The sequence below is a fragment of the Liolophura sinensis genome, chromosome 10 (assembly GCF_032854445.1).
Source record: "Liolophura sinensis isolate JHLJ2023 chromosome 10, CUHK_Ljap_v2, whole genome shotgun sequence".
Lineage (NCBI taxonomy): Eukaryota > Metazoa > Mollusca > Polyplacophora > Chitonida > Chitonidae > Liolophura > Liolophura sinensis.
The window spans coordinates 1,713,800-1,726,324 of record NC_088304.1 but is presented as its reverse complement, the minus strand read 5'-3'; the positions used below and the strand labels follow the sequence as shown (position 1 = coordinate 1,726,324).

The 12,525-nt window shown below is 40.4% G+C and overlaps 1 protein-coding gene across 3 annotated transcripts in view; it reads right to left on the bottom strand.

The window, feature by feature from the left end:
* The window catches only part of LOC135477245 (serine/threonine-protein kinase TAO1-like), a 47,688-nt gene that overhangs the window by 20,726 nt on the left and 14,437 nt on the right, over positions 1-12,525 (bottom strand). For 2 of the 3 annotated variants that reach the window (XM_064757424.1, XM_064757423.1), the window contains exons 10-13: positions 10,191-10,349; positions 9,621-9,656; positions 8,643-8,693; positions 680-850 (exon numbers count right to left, since the gene is read on the bottom strand). In XM_064757424.1, coding sequence (XP_064613494.1) covers positions 680-850; positions 8,643-8,693; positions 9,621-9,656; positions 10,191-10,349 — 417 coding nt within the window. The remainder of the gene's footprint in view (positions 1-679; positions 851-8,642; positions 8,694-9,620; positions 9,657-10,190; positions 10,350-12,525) is intronic. The other variant, XM_064757425.1, reaches the window with a different exon arrangement.

Here is a 12,525-nt window from a genome sequence, read left to right as displayed (position 1 = left end):
CAAAAGTAACATTGATGTCCAATAGTAACATTCATGTCCAATTGTAACATTCATGTCCAATAGTAACATTCATGTCCAAAAGTAACATTCATGTCCAATAGTAACATTCATGTCCAATTGTAACATTCATGTCCAAAAGTAACATTAATGTCACGTCTTCTCATGAGCGTAACCATCCTCATCACAAGCATAACCATACACGATGTACCCATCAGGAGCATAACTACATGTGTCAGGAGCATAACCCTACCTGCTATGAGCATAACCCTACCTGTCATACACGATGTACCTGTCAGGAGCATAACTACATGTGTCAGGAGCATAACCCTACCTGCCATGAGCATAACCCTACCTGTCATACACGATGTACCTGTCAGGAGCATAACTACATGTGTCAGGAGCATAACCCTACCTGTCATGAGTATAACCCAACCTGCCATGAGTATAGCCCCACCTGTCATGCACGATGTACCTGTCAGGAGCATAACTACATGTGTCAGGAGCATAACCCTACCTGTCATGAGCATAACCCCACCTGTCATACACGATGTACCTGTCGGGAGCATAACTACATGTGTCAGGAGCATAACCCTACCTGCCATGAGTATAACCCTACCTGCCGTGAGTATAATCATACCTGCCATGAGTACAACCCTACCTGCGGTGAGTATAATCATACCTGCTGTAGCTGTTTCTGATGCTGCCGTCGCATCCGCTTGTAACCTGTAAACTGTTCTCGCAGTTCGTTCTCATGTTCATGTTCCATGATCTGCTTCGTCACAATCGATGTCGTTCGAATGGTGGCAAAATTACTTCTGTCAACACTCCTTCCTCCGCTTGCAGACGATGGCTGAAAATGCACATAAGTACTGACATTTACCTACTAAACAATCACCATGGCATGGCCTCAAAGTGTGGCAAATCACAAGAACGGACCATCAGCCTTGTGTGGAAACAAGACCTACTGAACAAAAACTTCTTCGATGCAGTATAAAAAACAAAGACACAGTTATAGAACAAAAGAGCGTATCACTGGAAGTGCCAAACTTCTTTTAAGACCTATTGGCATTCTTAAAATGTAAAGTATAATGCAGATCAAAACAAATTTAGCTTTTTTCTTTCTTGGAAATCAGCATGGCACTAATATACTGCCGGCCAACCAGTGTCTAATCACCATTATAAAGATAGTGCCATGTGTTTTTTCTCCTGCTGCAGGTGTTACATGTGTCTAGCAAACTTCAATGAACAAGAATCCTCACAAAAAGAAAGAAACTCGCTTCCATAAGCTGTAACAAAGCAATTTTATACACTAAGGCTTAAGGAACATAATAAACAAAGTTTAAAAACTAGAGAACTGCACCTCTGTATTTAGTGATAAAAATGCTCTTATATGTGTTTTTACTATTTTTCCTAAATGCGACAGATTAATGACCATTATGTACTTGTAAATCATAGTTCGTGCAACATTCTGTTCAATTTTTATAACATGAAACATGTCAACTGCACATGCCATACATTTGTCATGCACAAGGATGGGATGTCTTTCTCTAGTATCATCCAAATGTGACACACACAAAATCAAGCTGAGGATAATGTGTCTTACACTTCCATTCCTGGCAACCTAAGTGATGCTGAACTAAATCAGCAAACAGATCCTTTCTGCTTCCTTTAAAAGTTTAATAACAGATGTGATTTCCTCCAACATCCATAGAACAGCTTTAATGTTGGAAAATATTAAAGATTTAATGCCCATCAAATAAAAACGAAGTTACACACATGTGTATTATATCGTAACAAAGCTGTATACATGTGTATTACCACACAGTAACAAAGTTGTACACACGTGGATTACCACACTGTAACAAAGTTGTACAAATGTGGATTACCACATCCTAACAAAGTTGTACACACGTGGATTACCACATTGTAACAAATTTGTACATGTGGATTACCACATCGTAACAAAGTTGTACACATGTAGATTACCACATTGTAATGAAGTTGTACACATGTGGATTACCACATCGTAACAAAGTTGTACACTATAACTCATGCTTTGTTCCAGGTAACCTTACGCAGTTAGAAATCAAATTAGCCCTCATGATCAAGGCCTTTTGGGAAACCAATAGGGTCTGTTGGCAGACCAACACTGCAATATGGGAAACCAGTAAGGGCTGATAGCAGCCCATCCCTGCAATGTCGGAAAACAACAAAAGCTGTTGGCAGAACAACACTGCTTTGTGGGAAACCAATAAGGGCTGTTGACAGGCCAACACTGCTTTGTGGCAAACATTTAAGGGCTGTTGACAGACCAACACTGCTTTGTGGGAAACCATTAAGGGCTGTTGGCAGATCAACACTGCTATGTGGGAAACAAATAAGTGCTGTTGACAGACCAACACTGCTTTGTGGCAAACATTTAAGGGCTGTTGACAGACCAACACTGCTTTGTGGGAAACCAATAAGGGCGATTGGCAGACCAACACTGCTATGTGGGAAACAAATAAGTGCTGTTGACAGACCAACACTGTATTGGGGAAACCAATAAGGGCTGTTGGCAGACCAACACTACTATGCGGGAAACCAATAAGGGTTGTTGGCAGATCAACACCGCAATGTGGGATACCGATAAGGGCTGTTGGCAGATCAACACTACTATGTGGGAAACCAATACGGGCTGTTGACAGACCAACATGCAGGATTACATACAGAGACATTTTAGTTATAAAAAACATTTGGGTTACCGGTTCTTAGTTTCTAAAACTGGTTGAAGAGTTATTAAAACACCTAATGAGTCCTAAAGAAACCAACAATACATTTAAATATGGAACACAAACCAATTAATATCCGACAACATAAAACTGTTCCCCAGTTAAGAAAGGTACATAAGCGAAAAGAACCCCAAAAAATAAGAAACAAAAGTAAAACACAGGTATTAGAGAGTCAACAATAAACAAAAGTAAGCAGTTAGGCTATCTTCACCCTCTGATAGCCTGAATACACAACACAGCTGAAACAACGCTTTCGTGGGTCCCAGCACACCGAGTAATAAGTGAAAAAAATGCCTATCAGGCTCATAGATCTACTAGCAGACATACATGTAAAGGAACTGAACTCGACACTAGAAGCAAAGAGGCAAGAGTGTTGCTGTTTATCAAAAAGTAAACTGTAAACTTGTTATTATCAAAATGTCAATAATCAGCCTCTAACTTGTGGAGAAACATAAAGCTGAAGTGGTTTTTCTACGATTTAAAGGAAATTTTGAGGATTTCAGCCATTACCACTGATTACTGGAATTCCTTAACCTTTTTTCATGTTTACAAGGTGTTTATTCAAGCACATTCTGAAGGCATTTTTCTGTCCTGACTAATACAATTGTACTTTTCATGAATCATTGTAATTGGCCAATCCAACCAATGTAGTTTTTTCCAAAATCAAAAATAAAAATGTGCACAAACTGCACTGAAAGTTGCTCTTTCATGTGTGAAAAGGTTGAGAAATCAGGATAGTATTTTGTGACTCTTCACTTTACACCTTCTCCAATTCTAAATAAAAACACTTTGAAAAGATTTTTATTTGTAGTATTTATGATATATCCATACTACAGTTGTTAATAATACTGTATTTCACCTGAAGTTTCTGATTAACTTCTTACATTGAACTTACACTGTAAGTGTTGGCATCAAAACTATCATTTTGACATACCAATCTTTAGGTAAAATACAGTACCTATGTACTGTAATTCTTCAACCTTTTCACATGTTTGCAAGGTGTTTATTCAAGCTTATTCTGAAGGCATTATTCTGTACAGACAGATAAGATCATATTTTTTGTGAAGCCCTGAAACTGGCCAACCCAACCGATGTAGTTTTGTCCCCAACTTATAAATGTGCATAAACTGCAAAGAAAGTTGCTCTTTTATAAGTAAAAAACTTGAGGAATCAGGGTACCATTTATGATATATCTACACTGCACCTACTAATAACCATTCACTCACACAGCCCTGATGTATATCTACACCGCACCTACTAATAACCATTCACTCGCACAGCCCTGATGTATGATGTATCTACACCGCACCTACTAATAACCATTCACTCGCACAGCCCTGATGTATGATATATCTACACCGCACCTACTAACAACCATTCACTCGCACAGCCCTGATGTATGATGTACCTACACCGCACCTACTAATAACCATTCACTCGCACAGCCCTGATGTATGATGTATCTACACTGCATCTAAAAATAACCATTCACTCGCACAGCCCTGATGTATGATATATCCACACCGCACCTACTAGCAACCATTCGCTCGCACAGCCCTGATGTGTGAAATATCTACACCGCACCTACTAGCAACCATTCGCTCGCACAGCCCTGATGTGTGAAATATCTACACCGCACCTACTAACAACCATTCACTCGCATAGCCCTGATGTATCATATATCTACACTGCACCTACTAACAACCATTCACTCGCACAGCCCTAATGTATCATATATCTACACCACACCTACTAACAACCATTCACTCGCACAGCCCTGGTGTATCATATATCTACACCGCACCTACTAATAACCATTCACTCGCACAGCCCTGATATCTACACCGCACCTACTAGCAACCATTCACTCGCACAGCCCTGATGTATGATATATCTACACCACACCTACTAACAACCATTCACTCGCACAGCCCTGATGTATCATATATCTACACCGCACCTACTAATAACCATTCACTCGCACAGCCCTGATATCTACACCGCACCTACTAACAACCATTCACTCGCACAGCCCTGATGTATGATGTACCGACACTGCACCTACTAATAAATAACCATTCACTCACACAGCCCTGATGTATCATATATCTACACTGAACCTAATAATAACCATTCACTCACACAGCCCTGATGTATCATATATCTACACTGAACCTAATAATAACTATTCACTCATACAGCCCTGATGTGTGATATATCTACACCGCACCTACTGACAACCATTCACTCACACAGCCCTGATGTATCATATATCTACACTGAACCTAATAATAACTATTCACTCACACAGCCCTGATGTATGATGTATCTACACCGCACCTACTGACAACCATTTGCTCGCACAGCCCTGATGTATGATATATCTACACCGCACCTACTAATAACCATTCACTCGCACAGCCCTGATGTATGATGTATCTACACCGCACCTACTGACAACCATTCACTCGCACAGCCCTGATGTATCATATATCTACACTGCACCTACTAATAACCATTCACTCACACAGCCCTGATGTATCATATATCTACACTGAACCTAATAATAACCATTCACTCACACAGCCCTGATGTATATCTACACCGCACCTACTAATAACCATTCACTCGCACAGCCCTGATGTATGATGTACCTACACCGCACCTACTAACAACCATTCACTCGCACAGCCCTGATGTATGATATATCTACACTGCACCTACTAATAACCATTCACTCACACAGCCCTGATGTATATCTACACCGCACCTACTAATAACCATTCACTCACACAGCCCTGATGTATATCTACACCGCACCTACTAATAACCATTCACTCGCACAGCCCTGATGTATGATGTATCTACACCGCACCTACTAATAACCATTCACTCGCACAACCCTGATGTATGATATATCTACACCGCACCTACTAACAACCATTCACTCGCACAGCCCTGGTGTATGATGTACCTGCACCGCACCTACTAATAACCATTCACTCGCACAGCCCTGATGTATGATGTATCTACACTGCATCTAAAAATAACCATTCACTCGCACAGCCCTGATGTATGATATATCCACACCGCACCTACTAGCAACCATTCGCTCGCACAGCCCTGATGTGTGAAATATCTACACCGCACCTACTAGCAACCATTCGCTCGCACAGCCCTGATGTGTGAAATATCTACACCGCACCTACTAACAACCATTCACTCGCACAGCCCTGATGTATCATATATCTACACTGCACCTACTAATAAATAACCATTCACTCGCACAGCCCTGATGTATGATATATCTACACTGCACCTACTAATAAATAACCATTCACTCGCACAGCCCTGATGTATCATATATCTACACCGCACCTACTAACAACCATTCACTTGCACAGCCCTGATGTATCATATATCTACACTGCACCTACTAATAAATAACCATTCACTCGCACAGCCCTGATGTATGATATATCTACACTGCACCTACTAATAAATAACCATTCACTCGCACAGCCCTGATGTATCATATATCTACACCGCACCTACTAACAACCATTCACTCGCACAGCCCTGATGTATCATATATCTACACTGCACCTACTAATAAATAACCATTCACTCGCACAGCCCTGATGTATCATATATCTACACCGCACCTACTAACAACCATTCACTCGCACAGCCCTGATGTATCATATATCTACACTGCACCTACTAATAAATAACCATTCACTCGCACAGCCCTGATGTATGATATATCTACACTGCACCTACTAATAAATAACCATTCACTCGCACAGCCCTGATGTATCATATATCTACACTGCACCTACTAACAACCATTCACTCGCACAGCCCTGATGTATGATATATCCACACCGCACCTACTAGCAACCATTCGCTCGCACAGCCCTGATGTGTGAAATATCTACACCGCACCTACTAATAACCATTCACTCGCACAGCCCTGATGTATCATATATCTACACCACACCTACTAATAACCATTCACTCGCACAGCCCTGATGTATGATATATCTACACCGCACCTACTAATAACCATTCACTCGCACAGCCCTGATGTATGATGTATCTACACTGCACCTACTGACAACCATTTCCTCGCACAGCCCTGATGTATGATATATCTACATTGCACCTAATAATAACCATTCACTTGCACAGCCCTGATGTATGATGTATCTACACCGCACCTACTAATAACCATTCACTCGCACAACCCTGATGTATGATATATCTACACCGCACCTACTAACAACCATTCACTTGCACAGCCCTGATGTATGATATATCTACATTGCACCTAATAATAACCATTCACTCGCACAGCCCTGATGTATCATATATCTACACCGCACCTACTAATAACCATTCACTCGCACAGCCCTGATGTATGATATATCTACACCGCACCTACTGACAACCATTTGCTCGCACAGCCCTGATGTATGATATATCTACACCACACCTAAAAATAACCATTCACTCGCACAGCCCTGATGTGTGATATATCTACACTGCACCTACTGACAACCATTTCCTCGCACAGCCCTGATGTGTGATATATCTACATTGCACCTAAAAAAAAAAACATTCACTCACACAGCCCTTTCAGTCACAAACTGGGTCAAGATGCACAAAACATCTGCCATATTTCAATAAAACTATGTGAACTACAAACTACCAGGAAGTCAAACGTGCACTTTCAAATATGTCAATATAGATACCATTTCTCCACTCTGAAGACACAGTTGTTCGAGCCAAACTCACGCCATCAATCAATTTGATTGGCATTTGCTGTTAAACAAGGGGCCACCACTATATTTTCCTATAAAAATTATCTTCCGGAGTTTCACAAAAGCGACTCCTGATGTACATATGAACAAGACAGAAGTCAGCCTTCTGTGTGGAGGTAACTGGGTGGAGTCCCAAGGAAACCACAGGCCCTCCCTCAGTCTTGAGCAAGAGAACCAGACTTGTCTCCTTGTGGATGTGAGAAATGATTTCTATATTATGGTACTACCTTTATCATGTTTTGAGGTATTAGCAGTGGGAGGAGAGTTAAAAGAGGGTTTGACTGACTGCTGCTAAATCATATACTCAATATACTATACTCAATTTAAGGAAAAAAGAAAACAAGAAGTAGATTTTATAATGACATAATAACAAATGACAGCCAATTTATGAAAACAAATTTGGATAAGCAAAAAAAATATATATATATTATCTTAAGCACTTGATAAATTTGTATATTACCATACATTTCAAAATTTTTCTCCTGGTAAAATATATTTCTACAAACATTATGTTTCACATAAAAAGTTTATCTAAGCAAAGAACTTTTTTAAGCATTGATGCAGTCTGAAGAAGACAAAAGAGTCTTCGCAGTGGTTTTCAATAAGTGAATAAGACATTTAAATGGAAAAGAGTGGCCATATAAAATGATGGCTATACTGTGTGTGTAAACAAGATAATTAACGAGAGAGAGATGAATGAGAGAGGGTTACTGATGTATAAAAACATGCAAAACTGAAGACGAGGCAAGTGTGCCATATACATGATCATTAGCCGAGTGTTTTTATGCAGAACTCTATATATTCAAGATCCTATGCTACAGAGCCAAAAGACATGCATTGTGTTAGAAAGGGAACTAACTCGCACGTAAATAATACAAGCAATTCTATAACTTATGCGCTTCTTCTCTCAATCCACCAACTGAGCATGAGCAAAAAAAAATATCCATAGGTCAAGGTCAGCTATGATTAGCATATTTCCCATTGCCAAGGTCAAGGTCATCCAAGCTTCCATGTAGGTGCAAATTATCATAGCAGTACAGAATACCTTTCTAGGAGCCTTGTTTGCACCTGCTTCTCTCCACAATGTGGCAAATGCCTGTGTGTATTTGTTGGAAAGGAGTTAAAATTTGCATAAATGCCAGGAAAACAAATTCTTGCACCAAAACACAGTCCTCACTTACAGGTACTGTGCTGTGTGACAGTTTTTAAAATTATTTGTAAACAAAAGGTAATCTTAAAGACTTGATACATGCTAAGTATTTGTTCATAACAAAATAATTTTAAATTGGAACTTATTTGTAAATAAAGTGTGATCTTATAGACTTAGTACATACAAACAAATTAAAATATGAAACTCCAGTACTACATTCATACTTTCTTCTTCAACCTTGAGAAACTTAACCGTAAACATATGCTGTGATCAATGCTTCCTTTCAATAAACATTTTTACAAATATCTTGTAAAGTCTCTTTCTCATAAAATTTAAACAGCCGTTGCATTTAACCAATTTACTGCTGCCAAATAGTGGAGAAAACCACAGTAAGAGAACATCTTGGGCCGGTTGTTCAAATGTGTATTAAACAGTTTTGTCAGACTTTATACAAACTCTAGCCTTATTGTACAAGGGCCGGTTGTTCAAAAGTGCATTAAACAGTTTTGTCACACTTTATACAAACTCTAGCCATATTATACAGGGACTGGTTGTTCAAAAGTGTGTTAGCACTGGGCCCAGGAAATATAATGTAATGTTGAACCAGTCTGGGGTTTACTCATAACACACTTTTGAACAACTCTGGCTCAGAGATATATATTTGTAGAACTGAAACAGAAATTACAGGTTATATGTCAATAAAGGCATACAACTATAACTGTCGAAATGCCTGTGGGGATGTGGTTACAAGTCATTATACAAAATTCTCAGGTGTCCAGAAAAGAAGGGGAAGGAGCATCCACTGAACAAGGAAACTGCACAACATCCAAATTAAACAACAACGACACATATGGGCAAGGCACAATTGCCTACCTGTCTCTGAACTACTTGAGGGGCTGGTGTTGGAGGCTAAATAAAAATAAACAATACACAGTAGGGACTCAAATTCTTCCTCAGGTTGAGTAGAACTTTGTCAGAAAGCTTTTCATTGCTTGCAATTCTCATTCTTTTCATTTGTTATTTTATGTAGTGCTCTCTGGATGTGAGTAAAACAAAGAAAAAAACCCGTCCTCTGCTCCAGGCCTGATATGAGTAGCTTGTTGACAAGGTCAAGGCAGATCATCGTACAGAATAGACTGTCATTAGTTTCAAGTATTCAAAACATTTTGCAGGGGGATACAAATATACAAGAACAAGGGAATGGCATCCAAGATTATTCAAGTCTTAATACTGGAACTCCATGAATGACTTGAATGTTTTCTCTCTCTTCTCAGTGATTTGAAATTGTCATCGTAAGGTGACCAGCCTAACTCACATGTGATGTCACAAACAACATTTTTATTGTGTCTTGACAGGAGTTATATCCTGACATTAAATGACGGGGTCAGGCACTGGCCGCAAGGGGACATAACTTTGGAGAATGGGGAGGTAATTTCTACTTACACTCTTATCCCTGGTTGAGCCGACCACCCCATCCGGCCCCACTGCTCCTGGTAGACTATTCATACTGCTGCTGTGACTGCTCACACTACGACAGGTGCTCTGGAAGCTCTGCTGACTGGCCACGCTGTTAGACTTACTCCCGTCATCCATCGGCTCATCCTGACAGGACAGTGTAAATTGTACACAAACACTTTTTTCACTAAAATTTTGTAAAGCTAATAATACAATATTTTACTTATTCGACAGCAGTTAGGACATGGTTGAAGGGAAACCAATCAGAGCCAGAAGTAAGCCGTCACACAACAGGTAACCACATCTGGCAACACTCCTTATGCAGTGGAGACCAGATACATCAGAGACGTAACAAAACAGACATATGCAAAAAACGAACTGCACAACAATAATCAGTTTGATGCACTCTTGCATTCAGTAATCTTTCAGGGATTCCCTTCAAACTCCACCAAAAGCACAGCCTTTCAACATCTTAGATCACTTGGTGTGTATAATCTGAAGTTTCGCACGAGTTAATGGCGTTTACTTCTGCACAATCAGAGCTGTTGGCGGCAAGATGACAAGAGAATAAACAGCACCCCCCCCCCCCCCCCGCAAGTTTCATTACCCTGCACGGCACCTGGCAGCTCTGGCTGCTAATCCTCGCTAATGAACTGTTGGTTACATTTGTGGACTCTCCCTTGCTCTCCCATGGCGACCAGTCAGTAAGAACCTCAATGAATGCAGTGAATCCTGGGATACTTTTCTGAGTTTCAGGGCAAAACTTTAGGTCCCATACATTTACAAATGGCAAATTCACGCTGTACCTGCAAGGTTCATGGCTATTTAAGAATTTCAATAAGGTTCACTGCTTTTCTTGTCCATTTGACTTGTTACAATGATGTGTTCTGGCAAAGTGAAGCTAAAAGACAAAGGTACTTTTTGGTGGGCAATTGTTGGTAATTCACTACATGTTAAGCACAAAAGGACATCATTACAACTTTTAAGTTGAGAGCAAAGTGACTGACCCCCCAAAAAGAGTTTTTTTCATTTCCTCTTCAATTTCTTTAAAATACCTATCTCTTTCATTTAGCCAGAGAAAAAATTTTCTGGTGGTGATGTGATACTGCCAACAAAGTGATTTTGGTGGTGATGTGATACTGCCAACAAAGTGATATTGGTGGTGCTGTGATACTGCCAACAAAGTGTTTCTGGTGGTGCTGTGATACTGCCAACAACGTGATTTTGGTGGTGCTGTGATACTGCCAACAAAGTGTTTCTGGTGGTGATGTGATACTGCCAACAACGTGATTTTGGTGGTGATGTGATACTGCCAACAAAGTGTTTCTGGTGGTGAAGTGATACTGCCAACAACGTGATTTTGGTGGTGATGTGATACTGCCAACAAAGTGTTTCTGGTGGTGAAGTGATACTGCCAACAAAGTGATTTTGGTGGTGATGTGATACTGCAAACAAAGTGATATTGGTGGTGCTGTGATACTGCCAACACAGTGTTTCTGGTGGTGATGTGATACTGCCAACAAAGTGTTTCTGGTGGTGATGTGATACTGCCAACAACGTGATTTTGGTGGTGATGTGATACTGCCAACAAAGTGATATTGGTCGTGCTGTGATACTGCCAACAAAGTGTTTCTGGTGGTGAAGTGATACTGCCAACAAAGTGATTTTGGTGATGCTGTGATACTGCCAACAAAGTGTTTCTGGTGGTGCTGTGATACTGCCAACAAAGTGTTTCTGGTGGTGATGTGATACTGCCAACGAAGTGTCTCTGGTGGTGCTGTGATACTGCCAACAAAGTGTTTCTGGTGGTGATGTGATACTGCCAACAACGTGATTTTGGTGGTGATGTGATACTGCCAACAAAGTGATATTGGTGGTGCTGTGATACTGCCAACAAAGTGTTTCTGGTGGTGCTGTGATACTGCCAACAAAGTGTTTCTGGTGGTGAAGTGATACTGCCAACAACGTGATTTTGGTGGTGATGTGATACTGCCAACACAGTGATTTTGGTGGTGATGTGATACTGCCAACAAAATGTTTCTGGTGGTGCTGTGATACTGCCAACAAAGTGTTTCTGGTGGTGCTGTGATACTGCCAACAAAGTGTTTCTGGTGGTGATGTGATACTGCCAACAAAGTGTTTCTGATGGTGATGTGATACTGCCAACAAAGTGTTTCTGGTGGTGCTGTGATACTGCCAACAAAGTGTTTCTGTGGTGGTGATGTGATACTGCCAACAAAGTGTTTCTGGTGGTGATGTGATACTGCCAACAAAGTGATATTGGTGGTGCTGTGATACTGCCAACAAAGTGTTTCTGGTGGTG